The sequence below is a fragment of the Corvus kubaryi genome, unplaced genomic scaffold (genome assembly GCF_017639235.1).
Source record: "Corvus kubaryi isolate FWS band 111438036 unplaced genomic scaffold, C.kubaryi_AGA036_p1.0 split1-37296, whole genome shotgun sequence".
Taxonomy (NCBI): domain Eukaryota; kingdom Metazoa; phylum Chordata; class Aves; order Passeriformes; family Corvidae; genus Corvus; species Corvus kubaryi.
Window position 1 is genome coordinate 10,577,321 of NW_024582075.1, and position 20,885 is coordinate 10,598,205.

At 38.7% G+C, this 20,885-nt stretch overlaps 1 protein-coding gene across 3 annotated transcripts in view; it reads right to left on the bottom strand.

Annotated features, from left to right (window-relative positions):
• Positions 1–20,885, bottom strand: part of FOCAD (focadhesin) — a 97,529-nt gene that overhangs the window by 10,054 nt on the left and 66,590 nt on the right. For all 3 annotated transcript variants that reach the window (XM_042012686.1, XM_042012685.1, XM_042012687.1), the window contains 15 exons: positions 18,844–18,936; positions 16,815–16,903; positions 14,707–14,748; positions 13,288–13,396; positions 12,664–12,780; positions 12,090–12,328; positions 10,574–10,663; positions 7,645–7,792; positions 5,602–5,721; positions 4,590–4,712; positions 3,679–3,756; positions 3,230–3,301; positions 2,960–3,062; positions 1,758–1,838; positions 577–705 (listed from right to left, as the gene is read on the bottom strand). In XM_042012686.1, coding sequence (XP_041868620.1) covers positions 577–705; positions 1,758–1,838; positions 2,960–3,062; positions 3,230–3,301; positions 3,679–3,756; positions 4,590–4,712; positions 5,602–5,721; positions 7,645–7,792; positions 10,574–10,663; positions 12,090–12,328; positions 12,664–12,780; positions 13,288–13,396; positions 14,707–14,748; positions 16,815–16,903; positions 18,844–18,936 — 1,633 coding nt within the window. The remainder of the gene's footprint in view (positions 1–576; positions 706–1,757; positions 1,839–2,959; positions 3,063–3,229; positions 3,302–3,678; positions 3,757–4,589; positions 4,713–5,601; positions 5,722–7,644; positions 7,793–10,573; positions 10,664–12,089; positions 12,329–12,663; positions 12,781–13,287; positions 13,397–14,706; positions 14,749–16,814; positions 16,904–18,843; positions 18,937–20,885) is intronic.

Below are 20,885 nucleotides of genomic sequence, written 5' to 3' on the forward strand. Positions count from 1 at the left end.
AGACACCTAAGTGAAAAGCAGGAATAAAAAAATCCTCCAGACATTTAACAAGTTTCAGGTCTTCACAAGAACTGCAGACCTCAGTACAGGAAATTTTTTCCATTATTTTGAAAATTATCACCCAGTGTAATTTAGTAGAAAGTGTACTTCAAACTAGTGATAGCTAGATGAACAGTCAAATAGCTCAAATATGTGAAAAAGCTGCACACAGCCTCTGATATGGGCACTGGACCAAGCATTTAGCAGGTACTGAAAACACGATACAATTAGTTGAGTTTCATGATGGGCTCTTATGTAAATAGTTCAAATGAAATATTCAGGCCACTTTCACCAACATTTTAGGGAACTTCTCAGCTTTGATCTTCTTTAGTTTTTCTTCAGTTAAAACAATGTCCACATGGTGATCACAACTATGTACTTGCAAACACTAAAAAGTCAGTCTTGAAAGCATAATAAAACTTTAACCACTGCACTAACTTCAAGTCCTGAAGAGGGCTCCAAAGTTTGTGAAAGCTGCATTAGTAAAGAACTCTTGTGACGAATACAAAAGTCTTAATAGGAAACTATTACTCTTACCAAAGTCCAGCCTCATCAAAGGAGAAAGAATGGATGCCCAGTTTACAGGTGGATACTGATGGCTTTCTCCAACTAACGCAATGGGTGCCAGTGCTACTTTCACCAGCTCAGCTGGGACAGATTCAGGGCCTACAACAGAAGATTTAGTCAGACACACATATTTGGCTGAACAGCTCAGCAAAAAATAGCTACTGTACTGTAGTTCAAGCTGTCATAAAGAACTGGGAAGTGTTATAAAATCACTGTTACTTCCTTCTGCATCTGAAAATTAGCCATCTCATTTATAATCAACAGTTACATTTTTAATCTCCTATCAAAAATGGCTTTTTGTTACTAATAAATAGAAACTTTCTGGTCCTTTGTTCTTGAGTCAATTTACAAGTTAATTACAGATATTCCACGCTTAGTAAGGTAGTATTTTTGCATTTCTTGGGAGAACAGCACAGTTTTCTGACACTGCTTTCCTTCCTCATCTTGTAGGTGCAGGCCAAAAGAACAGTCAGGCAAGTGCTAATGCTAACCTTTGCTACATACTGTGTTACGTTAACATAAGTTAACTCAGTCCTCCTGGGATCAAAACATGGCCATTTTTACCTCCAATTTAAGTAAAACTTGCTTTATAGACAGCTGTGAGCTCACTTAGCTCCACATAGGAGTAATCCTCTCTCTCTATCTTCCTTAAGACTTTACTCCAAGACACCTATCGTTTATCAGGCTTCCTCATGTAAGACCATACTTTATTCAGGCTTCTTTGTATCTATCACAGCAGTAATCTGTTAGAATACCACTCTGTTACAGAGAATCTTAACCTAGCATCACTAAAATAAGGGGCAGCATAAAGTCAGTCTGATGATGGAATATGAACTGACCATACAAGCTAACACTTAAAGTGATTTGACTTTCATTCTTACAGGGAAGAAACATTATCTCACCAAGAGAGAGGGAAGGGGAAAGGGTTTTAAAAGTCAGAAATTTGGTGGAGAAAACTGAAGTACTAACTACACAATACTACCGTATCTTTTTGAGAGTAATTAATTTTTTATTTTAAATACCTCACATTAGTGAAGGCCAAATTAGTACTTAGAAAAGTTCCCCTAGCAAATAAAAGCAAGTCTTTAGGGACACCTTTTACAGCCATAACAAATTTCCCAGAGGAATACTGTAGTTTGATCTTTTCTTACCTTTCTTTCCGCTTTCAATGACAAAGTCAATGGCTGCTCTGATAAAGCTGTTTACAGGTAAGTAGCTAAAATCTGGAGGAACTGTGAAGATAAAAAGACTGCTTATATTCTAAAACATCAGCAAAAATTATAACCTTCTGCTCCAGTGTAAATTTAAAGGCCAAAGTGAGCTGTGTTTGAGCTAACTGATTCTGTAGGTGACTCAGAGTATTTAGACCACAAGATTGATAGATATATTGGCCTTTTCACCTTTAAGGCAAGCTAAACATTTCTGGTGGTGAGAGGTGCCAGACCTGAAAAAACAAATTCACAGATCAACTGAAAAGCCAGGGATAAGAACTTCTTTAAAAATATACTGGGCACTGCAAGCTGGGCTTTGAAAGGGAGAGCTTCAAAATTTTACGAAGTTTAATACAGCAGAGGCATTCCGTATCTATCTAACCTTAGGCACGCATGCATGCATGCAGGCATACATAAAATCAGAAACTTTGAGAATTTTGTTCTCAGTAACGTTCATCTACATTTTGTATTTTTGGTTCCCAGTTTAGTTCACACAAAAGTGAACAGCTTCAACTTCATTAGTTTGTGCTTATTATTGGTATTTTACTAATGATGTAATCCTGCCTTTATTTTACCAATGAAAATTGAAACAACAGTTGAAGTTAGTGGTGTATCAGCTGCCCCGAAAGGGCACAGAACACTAGTTTCTTTATTTCAGCTAAACAGAGATCTCTTCTAGAAAAATACTTCTAGAAAGTCATCTTTTTCTTGTTATGGACTAATTTTTAAGTACTTATTTTTTTGTACAGTGGGAAGTGCTAAAACAAATAGTAGATCAATCAGTTCTAAAAGGCACAGAGTAGGTGTCAAATACATGTGCCATATGAACTGTAAAACCTCTTTACAGTTTATCCTATAAAAAAATAAAGAAGCAATATACAAGTTTGACCAGAACAATTTAGAACCTTACTTTGATACTGAAAGTAAAGGCAGATGTGGGGGATCCTATTCAGTATACTGATTCCTACTTCATGTTCCAAACTTTAGGCACACGGGACCATGAGATCTCCAATTCAAAGGCTGTCATGTCACTTCATAGGTCTTCAATGTCTAACCTGTATTATCTAATGTGTCCCTTGCTGTCCTTCTAGTGATGTGCTATTTCTACATGTTCTTTAAGCAGCAGTAATAAAGCATCTTACCAGATGCCCTGTTCTGGGTAGAAGACAAACAGGACATGTGAAGACGTCCCAGAAGTCTTGTTGCATTTGTCTGAAGACCAATTTGCTCTGAGAAACTAATAATCTGTTGGGACAATAAACCACTAGTTAGACAAATTTCCCTACACTGCCTCATTCAAGCTGGATACAAATGCTATGTAGTTTCCTTCAAACAGATTTGGCTTGCTTGTGCAAGGTGTGAAGGTATGCTAGTCCATTATCCAAAGGAGGAAACAGAGGCTACCTTCTTACCTGTGTAAGGGCTCTGATCACTTCATTCAGCTTACTTTTAAAGTGTGAGGACTGAATGCTCTCAGATTTCAGCTGCCAGAGAAGAAGAAAGAAAGGTGACTTTTCTAAGAGGGAAAAAAAGAAGCAACAAACAGAGAACAAATTCTGAAAAGACAGATTACATTTTCACCGATGCCTTTCTCTGGGGAGTGGGAGAGAGAAAAGAAGAAAGCTTAAATGGCTGTTAACTTTTCCCCAGTGGCATTGCACATGGGCCATACTATGGCAAAACAGAAGAGACGCCATTTTATGGACTGCAATTCAATATTACTTGGTATGTACCCAAAATGAATTATTACAAAAATGTGATGCCCTGGTTTACAGTCATTGCTGTAGCAATGGGGAGGATGCTTGCCTTCTAGCCAAATTTCTCCATGAGATTAAGGTACCATTTGCTTGCATATTCTCACCTGTATCATGCCTCCTTCAGAGCCCACCAGTGCAACCAGGCCACTGACAGCAGCCAGACGCTCCATTGTTGGAGAACCCTGGAAGCATAATTCAGGACCAGGGAGTCAATGTGATGACACAACACTACTGTAGGACAAAATGCTTGTTTCTTCCAACTTAAAAACCATGACTACTGTCACTAGTACACCTCTAATCTCAACAGCCTTTTCAGGTCAGACTCCAGCATGGTATATAATATTAATCCCTCTCTTGGTGAATGAAAGCTTTATATGGAGCTTCCTCCTCACTCCTCTAAATATGAAAACATCATGGATTGACAAATCACTTTTTTCCCTAGCACAATCTGTATTTCACAAAATATACCAGTGCAATTCAACTCAAAACCTGATAATTACCTTCAGCTGCAATCTTTACGTCTAAGTTTAGAATTTGATTAGAAACACCTAACTTTTCTAGATAAATTGAAATGATTATAACTAAGGCACTATAATAACCCTTCTTCTACTCTAGTTTTGACAAGCAGCACCTAATTTCACAAGACATTTTCACTTAAAAATCTAGACTTTATCCTTGGACAATGTTCCAAATTAGTAAAAATGTCCAAATTAAGACCTCTTTGAGATAAGCATTTCTCATAAATTATTCAGGTAGAAGAGAAACAGGGATTCTTTTCCCTTTAGCAAACAGCCCAAAGTTATACTCTTGCTTCCAAATATCAATTAAACAGCACATTCAGATAGTCGTAACTTTTTCTAGCATCATTCCTGCAGAAGCGAGGAAAATTATGTCCCTACTGTTAATTTTAAACTGCACACCACCCCTTCCCCACCCTCCTCTACCCCCACCCAAGCAAAAAAATAAAACAACAGAACAAGTAAAAAACCCAGGATATGAATTCAAACTCCTTTACCTCTGCAAGCACAATTTTTATCCAGGCTGGCATTAGTCTGTTACTCAGGTCTTCAGCTTTCCCATGACCATAAGCTGACAATCCATGTACCATTGCACCTAAAGCTAAAGCAAAACTGTAGGTCTGTAAGGCGAAAAGAATTTATTAAAAAACAGATCTTACAAAGGATTCTATATTCTTTTACATATTTATTATTGAAACATTACTTAGATATTTATTATTTCCCAACAATTAGAAGTTATGTCTTTGTCTAGAATACCAGCTACTTTCTTATTTCAAGTGTTTTCTCATGTCAAGTGACATGGGACTTTCTGAGATTAAATCTTTGGAACATCGAGCCTTAGTTTCAGATTTTCATAGATATGAAGATAAAAAGCTCTAGCACAGGTAATTAGCGCTGACTTCCTATTTTTGAGATAAACATTCTGAACAGTTGATTAGTGTAATAGCAGGCTTTGATTCAAAATGGTTGCCTTGCCGGCTCCTTCATTTCCTGGCAAACATTAACCAGAAAAGAACTTGCACTAAAATACTGAGATTATTTTTGGCAATTTGAGGGGTACCCTAGGACAACAGGGATGAAACATACACCTGGAAGAAGCTGTGGCTATGGTTTTGATGCATTGTCTGGAGGCTAAGGGAAAGCAAAAACTCAGAAGAGAACAGTTGATGTATTTTCCCACCAAGAAAAAGAATTTATAGAAATATGCTGTAAAAGAAACTAAAAATGGCAGGACACAGGGACTAAAGGCACCAAATATAACAATTTCTCTTCTAAATGCAATCAAACACATACAACTTGCTTTTATTTTGCTGTCTGGTAATCACTACACACATTAATGAATAAAGTGGGAGTCTTAGTAATTGCACAGTATGCACAATACATTCAATATTAGTTAATGATGAAAGTAGATCAATATAATTGTCTTGAATTACAGTCTGGGTAAAGCACTATCCAATATTAAATAGATAAAAAGAGAACTGAAGCAAAGCCCAAATACAGAATTATTACCTGCTGATTATTTTCTGCTAAGGTCCGTAGCTTGCTCATGGCCTTTTCAGCCTCAGCTGCTTCTATGATTCCAACACTGAAAGCGGAGACACAGGAACAGGCCACAGAATAGGCAAGTACCTGAAAAAAAATTTAGTTAGTGTCTAATCAAGCTCACTGTAGCAATGGTCACACTGAATAATGCACCAGCATGACAAAAAAGGCATAACATTTTCAATTAATACTTTCAGATGTTTATTCCCTCTCTGAAAGATTCTTCATTGATGCTAATAATGTTAAACAAACACAGCTAAAGCTTGGAAGTACTTCTGATTTTGCAGAGGTCAAACTCCTGACCTTCCACACAAATGTAGCTATTCTCTCAAAACAGTATCTGATCATTATTTATGTAAGCATACTGAGCATGCTGTGCTCCCATCAGGACTACAAGCAGGTCGACCAGGCCAGAAAATAAGCATGTAGAACAGCGTCTCACTGTTGTGGCATAGGCCACAACACCAGCCTCCTGTCCTTCCAGAAGGATTCACCAGCAACACCGCTTTCCTGTTCTTCTGCCTTAGTCACAGAGAATAAGGAAGTGAAGTCTGAACTAGCAACAAGCCAAGTGTGCCAACTCTTTAACCTCCTTTGTACCGAAGTTAAGCAGCAGAACAACACATGACTATAAGGCAAGCAGAGAGCACCCACCTACTGTGCAGGATTGACAACAATTTGACCTGTAGCAAGTAATGTGCACATTGTACCTCTTGCTGCATCAGGCCAAAATTACTTCTCAAGTAAAGGGTTATATCCAAGTTATTTACAGCTCTGAAAGAGCCTCTTGTGCATCTCATATAGTAGCATTCATCCTAGAGTGCTGGCCAAGTTTTACTCAACTGTACAAATCCTTACAGAGATTTTTATTGAAATGGGTAGGTTTTGCTTCTCATCCCAAACTATCTCATGATGTTAAACAGCTGCTGCCTTTTATCTCAGAAGTTGCTGTACTGAACTCAGTTTAATTTTAACCATGCACTTGAAGATCTCTGGGGACAGATAAATTATTTCATAGCTGTAAGTAATTTTGATGCATGAACCATAAACTGCAAAAGGCTAATCCCCAACACATATGTACTGCCAAAAAATTAAACTCCATCGAAGAAGACATTTAATAAAGAGCTTTCAGAACACTACCAACAGGGGGGAAAGAATAATACTATCAATCTATACTAACTTCCTGAGGAAAACCAGGATTATGCAACTAACTACTCAGCTGCTGCAGGCTTACATACATCATGTACAGACAGGGTTGCTTTTCTCGTGCAAAACATCTGCTTGTTCTGATTTTTGTTTTCTGTTGAAAACTATTCCAATTTCATCAGTTTTCATTCTCAGGTTTTACCTCAGCCGAGTTACAGGCAAGTACATGGTCCAAGACAAGTGCATGGACCATGTCAAAACTTACAGGAAAAAAAACCTGGAAAAAACCCCACTGAAATGCATGCTCAAACTTAGCAGAGCTCAGTTTAAGTGTTCAAAACATAAAGAGAACAGTAAATGGGGCTGCAGCAGCATGCACAAATACAAAATTCACATTAGCTAGTGACACCAACTTCCAAAGAAGTATACAGAAGGCATACTGAAGGAGGAAGTATTAGCATTTAAGTTCTCTCTCAGAGTAACTTGTTGTCTGCTTTCTAGTAGATCAGACGAGCAGTAAACAATTGTATGTAAGAGACCCATATCCATAGTTACTCAAGATCCAACTTTCAACAATTTAATCTGGGGTTAAGGAATTAAAGAAGACCTTTAAAGGATCAGGTCTGTTATCTTTTCAGGCAGTTTCTTAACGTCTGTGCAGCATTACACATTATTCTATTCTTATTATTGTTGTTACTGTCACTTTTTTTTTCCAGTAGACACAAACCTATATATTGTGAAAAAAAAATAGAATCAAGCCTTCCAGTACTACAGATAGAAAGCTTCAGTAAAGAGACTATAGATATTAAAGGGAGGCAACAAAGTAAAAGGAAGATTTAAAATTTGTGATAAAATAGGTCGTACCTCCTGGACTCCTCTGCTTTGGTCCTCACTGCTGTCCAGGTATTTGCAGAGTTTTCGCAATGAAGCGGAAACATGCACTCGTGATTCTGTTTGGCTACTGTGACTCATAAATGAAAGAACAAGTCCTACTCCTAAAATACATCCAGTGCTTTAAGAGAAAACAAAAGAGAAAGGATTAAGGATTAAGCAGCTTTGGCTGCTCTGAACTCCCTTTAAACCCCAACAAGGTTTGCGGGCAAGAAGACCTCTTGGCCTTGCCTGAAAATTTATTACCACAGTCAATTTTACAAATGCTTTTTATTTCACACATCCTCTTCAGGAAACACCGGATGAAAGAAGAGCATAAGAATAAAATGTGTATTTAAATAATGAGTCCTACACATACAGCCTCATTATTCCTTCTGCCTCTGAAGAACCAATAGTCCCAATAACAAGCACCATCAACTAGTATGAAGGAAGTATGATCCAAACTTCTACGTGTGATTTGTCCTGATAGTACAAACTTGGAAATCCCAGTTAAACATACTAACTGCAGGTTCACTGGGTGTATTAGGATCTGGTGCTGTCAGGCTCCTACAACAGTTGTTCCATTTGCAAAAGTAATGAAACTAGTGATTAAGCCAGAGAGCACCTAAGATGGCTGTAGAGAGACGAAGCTATGCACCTGCATTTCATAAGAGGAATGGTCAGGTGTGCATTCTAACCCATATGTACTAAAATTTGCACATGCAACAGTGGAGCAGCTTCATCAGGGCAGACATATCCAGCGTAACCAACTGATGCTGAGGATACTTAAAATTGCAACCAGAACATAGGTTCAAAGGACATAATTTAATGGGGCAGCTGGCACAAACATCTCCACAGTCTCCGCCTCTTTTTCAGATTTTATCAGAAATTCCATTCTGGACTAAAGATCTCTTCCTAAATTCTGCATGTGTGCTCCCATAACACGTTCCAAGTTATCACTTTTGTCAGAAAACTTCCAAACAGTTCCGGCTTCCATCATGAGATACTAAAGCACAGGAGACACTTACTGCTCTGAAGGTGATCTTTCACTGGCACACATCCACAATAGCTCAAAGAAACAGCTCTTATCTGGAGATGATTTTTTTCCCCCTTGCACATCTCCCTGACACTGCTTGTAGCAAGCAGTGAGCAGTCAAATGAACATGGCTAGGATCTTAGGCATTCTCCTAAGCTTCTCCAATCCAACTTAAAAATGGGAAGAGCTGCTGTTTTTACTCAGCTAGGTAAAAAAGAAACATCTGAGAATAACTTCAGTCATATTTATAAGCAAATGTTTTACAGTAACTGGGGATTAAAGATGACTGAGCATGGCTAGAAGACTTGGAGCGGTGTCTTGGGAGGGGTATTTTTTTCCAACAAAGATCAAACAAACCATTTTAAGTAACTGGTATATCTGAATTCATGAACAGTCAATAAAATAAGGACATGGCTTATATACAAGAGTTCTAAATTCAAGTTTACACTACTGCTTTTTGAAAAAACGACATAGAAAGAAAATGTAATTTCTCATTAGAGCTATAGTATTTTATGTTATTCGCTGTTAACAGAGACTTAAAACATAATTGGGGACTAAAGCGGGAATAAAACTTCACCTTGTCTGCTCCCCTTTTTGCAACTAACAATTGATTTCACTTGGCTACCTTATTTGTGAACTACATAAAATGAGTATTTAAGTATACATCATCTACATGATACCTGAGATTTCCCAGCACATTTGAAGTGTTTTACTGCCAGAGCATCAGGTTGCAGAGAGCCCTGCCTTCCACCGGGGGCAGCCTGAGCCCGGATAGCACCAACTCCCACACCTACACGGCTCAGCAGACCTATACTGAAAACACTGACAGCCGCCTACTTTTAGTGAAAATCACCAGTTTGGCAGAGGTGAAACACTGGTGAAAATGCTCACTTCTCACAGCTAATCATGCCTATGTCACACTGGATGAAAAGGCTGGAAAGGATCTTCCCTTGGAATAGCAGTTCACAAGTGTAGAAATACAAAATTTGCACAACTCTGCAGCATTTACAGCTGTACATTACTTCTTTTCACACAGAGAGAACTCATGTTAGACACCAACTTCCTCTTAACCTTTAAAAACCATAGCCAGCACAAAAAACTACCCCCTCTTCAATCTTCCCTCTCTTGCTTGCCATTGTTTCATGTTCTTCTGGCAACCTCTTGCCGCCAGAGAAGTCTGGCTTGGCTCTTCCGTGAGGCTTTGATCTCCAGCTAACAGGCTGCACAAACCAGCAGCAACAGGCACAACAAAGGGGTGCAGCTGGTACAGCCCCTGTGTACGGTGTGTCTCACCCTGTGCCACTCAAAGCGCAACAGAAATCCTCACTAAGCTGTACAGGTTCACAGCCCAATGGTGCACAGCTGTGACTCCTCAAAGCTTTTCAGAAAGTGCACTGGACAAAGGAGAGCAAAGGCAAATGGTAATTACTGCTGTTGCTTTTGAACAAGGAAGAGCTGGGCAGAGTCATGCTCAAAATCAAAAAAACCTTACGCATTCACACTGAGCCACTCAAGATACTGTGGTTCCTTCCCTGATTTGAAAGAGAAACAACTTCTTCTACTGTGGGAGAAACATGCTGCCATGTTATATTAGCTCTCATGGCAATTGACACGTGTTTTACTGTCTCCAGTCTTAGGGGTTTCAAACCTTGGCTGTAAAAACTTAAGCAATGTAGACCAGGTCCATGACTGCCTCTATTTTAGGGAGGATGGGAGCCTCCAAAGGGCCTTTCCAGCCTGCACAAGTTGTTGATTCTACGGAAGTACTCAGAACAGGTTGTCTTCTTACCCTATTTTTATATTGTTCTGTGCAGAATTAAAGAAGAAAGTGTGAATTAGGAAGGTAGAGTTCAAAATAAAGTATCATCAGTAATACAGGAAACTCACTTGTACTCCAGACTGGTGTCAAAGCAGCAGTCCTCCAACACATCCACGGACTTCATGAGAACCAAGTTCATCTGTTGACCAGGTATATCACTACAAAACCAAACCAAAACAGAAACAAAAAAAAAATCCAATGCTGGACAATGGGAGGAGGTACCTGAAAAAACATGATCTCAGCTAGACCTGTAAGTATTTATATGCTGAAAATTCATTACATTTTACACTATTAGCTCTGTAGATCTCTCTCCACCTCATTCCCTAACTTACGGATAAAAAAAGAAGCATTTACATCTCACTCCAAATATATCATAGGGACTCCCCTCTTATAAAACATGTACACCATTTTCATAATGTACAGGACATCTTTAATGGAAACTAACTCTGTGATCTGATATTAGCTATAGCTACATCCCTATGAGTTTTGATTTGTTGCAAGACAATACTTTGAAGAATGTATAAGATTACGCTTTCAAATTATGCGGGCAGTGAAAGAGTAAAACTAGTCTGCAAGAAATGGTTACATAAATGTATTCACTTAACACCCTCCACCACACAAAAAACCCCCCCACAACCCCCCAAAATACAGATTCACATACTCCAAAACATTGGGCTGATGTAACTTCACTCTCTTTAAGAGACTTTTAATACTTGTGTGTAGCTCAGTTGTCCCACTGACTGAACATCCAGAAGTAGACCATTCCTAAATTACGTGGCTGAGTCAGTGGCAGCAAGGCATCAAGACACCAAAGCACAAAGATTAGAACTCAGCAGTGCTTCAGTTTTAACAAAACCAGGTGCCTTGGAAACATTAGCTTCACCAAACAACTGCCAATCAAATCTCTTTGGTACCTGTGCTTGTGTACTAACTAAACATTTATTATGGGTATATAGGAAGACAAAATCCCTAGCAGTCAAGAAACTGGAGGAGTATAAAGCCAAACCTACCTCTTAATTTCTCTGGAATCACCAGAAATTTGCAACTGAGGCCAACCTTTCTGAAAAGGAGGCATTTTCTAACAACTTCAGAACACCTCTGTGCTGCAAACATAGCTGTAACAGCATGCTTTAAAGACAGCCCATTACTCTACTTCCATCGTAGCTCCATCCTCACATGTGTAACTCACATGATGAAAGTGAACACTATCCAGTGTCCAGAGCACCACTTACAAAGCAACCAATGACGACTGTGAATTATTTTACAATTATGTCTTCTAGTGTAACTAGTCCCTTTTAGAAGAGCCACGTGTTGCTCTTCTAGCTGACTGCTTTGCACTTTGTACTTGAGGATATTATGAAAATTAGTCATCCTGAAAGAATGACAGAATACCTAGGATAGCTCTGGAGGGGGCTAAAGTGTGGGGGAAGACTGATAATAAGAGACACCTTTTAAGAAACATTACAAAGCCCCTCAAGAATCATTTGCCTGCAACTTGTAAATACTTTAATTCCTCAGAGCTTAAGGCCACATGCAGAAAAAGGAAGTTATTTGCACAGCAACATTAAATATGGTACTTCTTACCTGACTTTTTCTTCATACAAACGTGAGATGAACATCCCCAAACCAAGACCCATGTGGATTTGAACAGCTTGAGACTCATCAGCATTTGGTTTCCCAGGTAACCTGTCAGTAAGCATACCCAGGACCTCCTCAATCTTCTCCTTACATGATACAATGAAAATTGGCACCAGGAGAGACAAAGCTGTGGCTGCACAGGATCGAGCTATAATACTAGCAGTATTTTCACCTGAATAGGATTTCTAGAAAAACAGAAAAGAGAGTATTTCGTATTTCTTTTTCTCTTACTCTTTTCCAGGCAGTAACACTCAGCACTTCAGGAGTTAAAAATGAACACCTATAAAGCAAAGAGGAACACAGATGTATTGCAATCTTACATTCCTTGAATGTTGCTTTTACCATTTTGGTAATAAAGACAAAAATTTAAAGCAAACACAAATATAAAAAGAACAATAGCAAGAAAAGTTTTGATTTTCTCCTATTCCAACTACCACAGCTCAAACAGAACCAGGAAACTTCATTATTAGAATTCCAGGTATGAAATATGTTGCCTTGCCTGTAATACCACAGCACATACCTGACAGAACCAAGGGAAGACCTGACCTTTAGGTTGGTAGCGGCTATTCACAATACTCAAGAGGGTCTCTGTGACCATGGAAATCCAGTGTTTCATAGGAATAAAATCAGGTTCAGTCTGCAAAAATCAAATCCAAATAGTCATTATTTTTTCTTAAATCAAGTTTTATCTTAACAGAAGCTCAGCTGCTGATGTTCCAGCTGTGATCCATCATGAATGAGATTATTTTGTCATTCCTATGTACTGTAAGTAGCATCATTTACTTGCCAATGCTGACTCTCCAGACACTACTTTTGATCAAGCACTGTTCAGTGGAGCCAAAAATTATGAAATCACGAAAAAACAGTTTGGCTGGCTTTCAGTGTCCATAAAGTGACCTCTATCTCATCTGTCAAAACCATCAAATAAATGAGTTAGTCATTATGCTTCTTGTGACAATGCCCATACACACACTACCTGTTTCTGTATAGATCACAGCATCTGACAGATGGCATTTACTGAGTGTGGTGAAATTTGAACTTGAAAATGAAAGGTACTTCACATCCACTTACCAGCCCCCCAAACACCTGGTCATATTACTTCTCTGTATTCCACAAGAGAAGGGACTCTCCTAGATTCACTCACCTCAGGCACTCCTTCAGTGTCTGAGGAAAGGCTGCTTTCGTATTTGGCTACAGCAACAGCAAGGCCAGTTAAAGCAAAAATAGAGTTTCCTTTCACCACTGGGCTGTCTCTGAACATAAAAAGGCAAACAGTTAAGAAACATAATAGAGATGCCGGCAACAAAACATGTATCTCAAAGCAGAAAAGTTATGCTACAGGTGATCCAGGAGGGAAGGCCTTTGCACCTAGCAACTTCACTGGGCTCTCTTCTAGCTCAGCAGAAACCTGTTACATTTCGTCTTCAGGAATTAAAGAACAGAGAAGAGAAGTGTTTTGGTCTTTTTTTTCTTGTCTGTCTTTTATATAAAGGCCAGCACACACAAAATTGTATAAAAGCAGAAGCTTCCTTCCACTATAATTAGGACTGCTACCCTGCGAGCAAGTAGCACTTATAGAAATGCAGCAGTTGGTCTTAGCTAGTACCATCTCCATAGAGGACAAAACAAAAATATCTTCAAATGGAGAATGCTAGAGAGGCAGATGCCACTTCATTGCAACAGCATCACATGATTTAGCAGAGCAGCCATTATTGAAGTATCATCTTAAAAAAAGTTTTTAATTATTTCCTTGCACTAGGAAACCACTAATATCATGGAAAATGATAGGTTTCAAAGAGTGCTAACTTCTATGACAGCACAAACCTCTAAGGAAATCCAGAAAGAAGACCTGCCACTGACAGAAAAGAAGGAGAATATAGCTGTGTTCAGCTGCATATAAGGAAGTATGTTGATATTCTAGCATTCCTAGAAAAACATACTGGAATATAATCCTGATGGAACTCTCTTAAGTTGTTTTACAAAAGCAGCTGAACAATAAAACTGTATTAGACCACTTACAGACCAACAGACTGTTTGCATCAGTCTTCCATTTCTAAAAATTTCCTTGACTGCTGCTGTAAAAATATACCTACACTGCCAATCTGGCATTTATTCCAGATCCAAAGATGTCATTATCACAGTAAAAATAACTTCTGGATTTCTATTTTGCTTTTTAAAACAAGATACATGAGTCTTAGTGGAATGTCATCATTTAGAACAGTGAAACTATCTCCTTTCAGATAAGAAATACTTACAAATAATTACAACAAGGTATTTAGTTAAGTTCTTTGAAGTCTCTCAGTATCTCTTGCCTTCAATAATTTCCTAATTTACGCATGGAACCTTTGCTGATTTGATCATCAACTTCTAAAAGGCTACATTTCATGATGTACCTCAGAGAGAAACTTCTAAATCTACACACTCATGAAACCTGGATGCTTTAAATTTAATGAAGGTAAAAATCATCATCTTGACAAGACCTAGGAGGAAAAAGAGCAGTGTCCCTCTCTTTATTGAAAATATGGGAAAAAACCATCATCTATAGTAATTTAGCAGTTCTTACTTGGAAGCACCTTTGATAACATCGGTCAACATATCTCTGACCCTGCAAGAAAATAGAAAGAATTTACCCCATGTTCATTATAGAATAGCATGAGCTCAGCTAAATACCTCTTAAGCCTTACATGTGTCCATTTTAGGTTAACAACTGTATCAGCCTATCAGAAGACTTAGTGCAAAATAATTACAAGCATTTCATCTGTAAAAATATCTATGTACCACCCTAAGTTCCTTCATGCTTATGTGCACTCCCAGTGTTTTATAAAGGGCTTTTATTTGACTTAATACCACTTTTTGTAAAATGGTGGTTTTCATGCAAGAGCCATAAATTTGATTTTTGAGCATATCAAACACGTAAGTTTCATTATACTGTGGTATGTTCTAGCATAATGAAATCTGAATGTTTTGTAATGCACAAGCATTACAATTTATTCAACACTTACTATATTTCTGGAAACCACTATGGGCAGTTATGCTATTAAGTGGTATAGTAACCTGAATCAATAAAGCCATAGGAGTGGTTACAATTTCTTCCACATTATTGTAGTTTATTTATAATAGGCTACTTGTTTTCAATTGTTTCGGTTTGCATTCATATCAGGACCGAAGCAGAGATGCAATCGATCTCCTACATTGACAAGTGTGGATGAGGAGAGAGATCCTTTATTCTAGAACATACAATTCTATCATGGTCATCAATGTCATTCTACAGAAAAAGACAACTTTAGACTGTCTCCTAAAACAGGACTGTATGTTGTAAGACTGAGTTACACTCAAGCTTTCAAACAAAGCTCCCCAGATTTTCCTTCATAATCACACTGCTTTTTTACACAGTTTCAAACCCACCACACTAGAATCATTTACAGCTTGGTAAATACCAATGCAAAATTACACAGTACTTACACAACAATAGATTAACACAAAATTTTGTACCATGTTGTCCACAATTAGGTTGAACCCAGTGAGCAACAAAAATGCTTACTGGCTACTGAAGTTAGAGCCCTGAGGAACCAAGCAAATAATTGGGAACTGGAAAAGAAAGCTACTACTGGGCTCCAGTTCACTTACTGCTTTGATTTCTTTCCTGATAAACGGAATTCTGTTCATTTTTGACATAGCTTACATTATCACAATTTAGGAAATATAGACCAGAAATTTTTTTAGGAGAAACCTACAAAAGCAGCATTGTTATAGGCCCTTTTACACCCTATCAAGAAAGGGATCAGTCACTAATAAAGGATCTTTTCTACAACACTGTATCGTTCTGGATCTTACAATGAAAGCCTCTATTCCCGAATTAGCTGGAATAAAACAGACACAAATTTTGAATTCCTCTAGAGTGGGACTTAGTAACACACCTTTTTGACTGAAACAGACAAAAGGCATTTTGGCTTTGTACATACGTTACTTCCAATGCACTTATGAACAGGCACAGAAACAGATATTTATACTCTCCATGGAGAGGTAGGTTTTTTTCTTGTGAATCCTCCCACTTCCCACCTTCTTCTCCTGGCCATGCACATACACAACTAAATCCTGACAGATTGAGAGACACTTCTCCCCTGAATGAACAGAATTAGTGGAGGATATGGATCAGGGTGTGCATCATGTGTTTGCTTTTAAACAACATCCTCACTCTCAATAACGCAAACTTACGGTATGAAGTGGGGTGTGTCAGTCCACCGTGACATCAGATTGTGACCTGCATTTCTTTCATCTAGGCATTTTCAGTGAGACAGCTCAATAAACTCTCAAGAAGTAAATTTTTATCTTTGCATAACCCTTCTCCTTTAACATGTTACAAAACCCGCAAATACTTCTTCACTCTTCCCAGCTGCTCACCCTACACAGTTTTCAGGTTCCACAGAGGAGAACGTACCTGTGCATCCGTGCATACGGAAATCCTTACAGTTACCCAACAGTCTTTGTCTTCACTCCCCACTCCTGCCATGGTCACTATACCTGGTGGTTTCTTGTTGGTTTTTTTGGTTTTTTTTCATTAGTGCTCATACAGTCTTTAAACTTGCAAAATTAAAGGCTTTAAAACCTTGCCCTCCTCTGTCCCATCACTTGCCATTTCAAGTGATCAGGAGCACACAGGCACTTCCTTACCATAGCCAGGCTGTAAATTGTTTGTACTGCACCTCTTCAGGATCCTCTTTACCATGTTTTAACTGCATCTCCAGCTCTGCCTGCCTCCCCTGCGGAATTGCAGAATAAGTCAGAAGTCGATCTTACATCATAAGATTTCTAAAATCATAGGATTTCTTCAGAGAATACTCAGGTAACACATGTAGCCCTCAACCTAAGGCCTAGTTCATAAGTGACCTTGACTACTTCGCATATGGGATCCCACTGTAATTTATAATATATTAAGTAGAAGAATCCATAATTTTTTATTCTAAGTAAGAAAAACAAACTGCAGATGGCATAAACAACCACAAATACTGAGGCATCTATCTAGTACATGTAGAGCCAAGTTCCCTTGGGAAGGGCTACAACTAGCAGGGAGTGAGCTTTAGAAGCCTGCTAGCCAAAATGGATTCTAACAGCAAAACATCACTGTCTTGATGCTCTACTTAAAGCAGAACTCCTCCTCCTTTTCCTTTACGTAACTCTGACCTCCCTGTGATTTCCTACACCATTCTTTCTGTACATTTAAAGAGGTGACACAGATTGTGCCCTCTATCATGTTAAAACATACGTCACACATATGTTATCTAAACATATCTAAAGCACCTTTGTTTTAACATTCCGTCTCCAATAGAACTATAACTTAACTTGTTTAGGTTGTCAATTACTGCTCCTTAGCAGATTATTATGCCTTAAGGGAAAAAAATACAGGCACATATGCTGTGTTCTTCTGGTATTGAATGCTTGTAGTTTGGATGTACATACCAATCAGAAAATACAACACAGTGCATCTTCAAAGTCCAGGTCTCACTCAAAAAGTAACCCTCCACAGAGATTAGAGGAGTATATACAACACACTGACTAAAAAGAAAGCAGTATAGCAGTTCAGAAATACTGAACTATGTACTACTGAACTATGAGACTACTCATCTTATACTGTAGTCTCTTTTGGCCACCTCAGATGAAATGTACTACAAAAGCATAAGGAGTAAGTAACAAGCAACAAACATAGGCTCTACTGTCCTGTAAAATGGCAAGAAATCCTACAGATCTTTCAGAAAAAGTCTGGTAAATGCTAAGCTTCTTGTGAAATCTCGGAAGGGAAGCAAAAGAGAAAAGGAATTAAATGCAAGCAACAATGTCCCCCAAGACCTAAAGCTGCAATGTGAATAGCTGATGCCTGTTTTAGAATGGGGCTGGCTTGGTTTCAGATCTTGCGTTTTGTTGACAGTCAAGATAAAAGTAGTTCTGAAAATGTGAGAGAAGCATGTATTTTGCTGCACAGCAAAACAAGGCACAGTCAAAGCTTCTAGAATTTGTTCAGCAACCTGAGCTGCTTGTGCTGAAAACAGCTGAGATGGCCTGGAAATACAAACAAATAAGCCCTTCTAGTAATACAAAGAGAGCATTCTGGAAGGCAGCTATTTGCGAAACCTTTTTTAGATAATTTTCCTGTTGAAAACCAGATGATACTACATCGGTCTAGATATCATGTCAGCTAACCTAGTGAAGAGAGAACTTAAGATATTTCCTAATCATTAGACAGGGTTGAAAAAATTGTGAGGAGCCTCTTACAGTGTGGCAGGATTACATGCTGATTAAGGGCAATTCTTTTTAATGAATCATCCCTCAATAGCTTCTGTCTCCTTTGTGGTACTACTATTACGAAGTTCCTACCCAAGCAATAGATTAGAGCTCTAGCTAAAATTTAATCTTCTAAAAATTCTCAAAATTGATACATTCTGCAAGCTGATACATGAACAAACCTGCATGAACCTGAACTGCAAATAGAAGCTGCACTTCTACAAAGTACCCCAGATTGTGCTGTCACTAACTGAAGACACATTTTTATTTCTATTTCCTTTTTACAAATGTTATAGTTAAGCACCTTAAGCTTTACTTTTGTTTTATGTTTTGTAACTTGCAGGAGTGTTCTTGCTGGTAAAATTAAAACCCATACCTCTTGAATAGGCATTAATGTCCACGATATTATATACCTCAAAATTACCTGCAGGATTGCACTGTAGGTCCGACTCATAAATCCTAACCAGGACTGTGGCAGCAGTATGGAGTGGTGCCATTCAGAAGGCTGAATATTAACCTGTGCAACACACCAGAAAGGTTAGAATCAATTACATTGTCTAACATATGCAGAATCTACGTTCTCCAGTCTATGATTTGCAGACAAACATTCACTCACTTCCACAGGCCATTACACGTTGCTGTAGGAAACTAAAATGATAACATACTTTATTCTCCTTTCTGATTTTAGCCACACCAAGTTACTGTCAACTTCGTTACCCAGGCCAGTCAAAAGTGGTTGCTTCAGGTACTGCAACAAATAATTGATCCCAGAGAGACAGTGGAACCATGTGTGGCAATAAGCACAACACTTAGCAGCACTAGCAAATGTTTCTTCATAGTTGGTGAAGATCTTAGATGTTTCTAAAAGCAGAATTGTTAACCAACATAAATAACTGACCTCCCCTTGTATCATTACTTTCCTGAGTCTTCCTGCTTATTCATCTCTATTTTATGCCCCTAATGATCTACACAAAGCAGTCAGTGTTCTTTCTTTACTTGGATTTTGTAACAAAAAACAAAGGACTGTGCTAAAGCTTCATGCTCACTGCTTTCAGTGAACCTGAAAGACTTGTGAATAAGTACTAATACATCTATACAAATAAAAACATTCTAAAAGTCAATCAAAACAGATGACATACTCCATCCCACAAACAATACAAATATGCCCAGTAAAAAAAGGAAATACTATCTTAATAATGACTCATTAACACTACTCCTTCCTTTTTAGTCAAAATTATATTCACACCCCCCCTTCATCTGCTCATCAATTCCAGTCTTCCCCATAGCCTCTACTCTGAAACTGTTTCAGACATGTGCACTACACTATTTAGATTTCTGCTGGTCAACAGACAGCTAAACAAGAGCCAGTGTGTGCCCAGGTGGCCAAGAAGGCCAACAGCATCCTGGCCTGGATCAGCAATAGAGTGGCCAGCATGAACAGGGCAGTGATTGTCTCTGTGTCCTTGGCACTGCGGAGACCACACCTAGAATCCTGTCTTAATTTCTGGGCCCCTCACTTCAGGAAGGACACTGAGCTGCTGGAGTGTCCAGAGGACCACACTGCTGGTAAAGCATCTGGAGCACAAGTCCTGTAAGAATCGGCTGACAGAGCTGAGGCTGTTTAGCCTGAAGAAAAGGAGGATCATTGCTCTCCACCTGAATGGAGGGGGCAGCTAGGTGGGGGTCAGCCTCTTCTCCCAGACAATTAGTGACAGGACAAGAGTACATAGTTCAAACTGTGCCAGGGAAGGTTCAGGCTGGACATCGGGATGAATTTCTTCATATAAAGACCTGTTAAGCATTGGAATGGACTGTCCAGAGAGGTGGTGTATTCAGCATCCCTGGAGGTGTTCAAGAAACAACTGGACGTGGCACTTAGTGCCATGATCTATCGAGAAGGTAGTGACTGGTCAAAGATTGGACCCAATGTGGTCTTCTACAACCTAAATGATTCGGTGTATCAGGTTTAACTAGTCTCCTAGTGAGTTGTGAAGTTCATCACGCAATCCACATTTGTGCAAGACAACAAAAGGAGGCCTGCAAAATACTGCAGGTGTTCATGCAGGAATTAATTACAAAGCTTTAGGTGTCTTGTGACATTTAAAGCATCTGGACAATACGGTCTATCAGGAACACCTAAAACGTGCAGATGTGTTTGATGACAACAAAACTGCTCAGGTTCTTTTCATTAATTAACTTCCTTCATGGCAATAAACGTTTTGCATGTATGTGGAATGTGAGAAAAGCAAGAGGGAACTGAACATCTTCACATAAAAAGAACACTCAGAATTCATCTACAACTGAAAATGATGGGACACAGTGCTGAGGATTTTCATATAAGCAGTACTGCAACCTGCTATTCCAGTACAGGAAACCAGTAGCCTTTACTTGTCATCTATCCCTGGATACAAAGGGTAACAACAACTACACTAAGTGTTTGCTAATTAATACTAGCAACCACAGGCA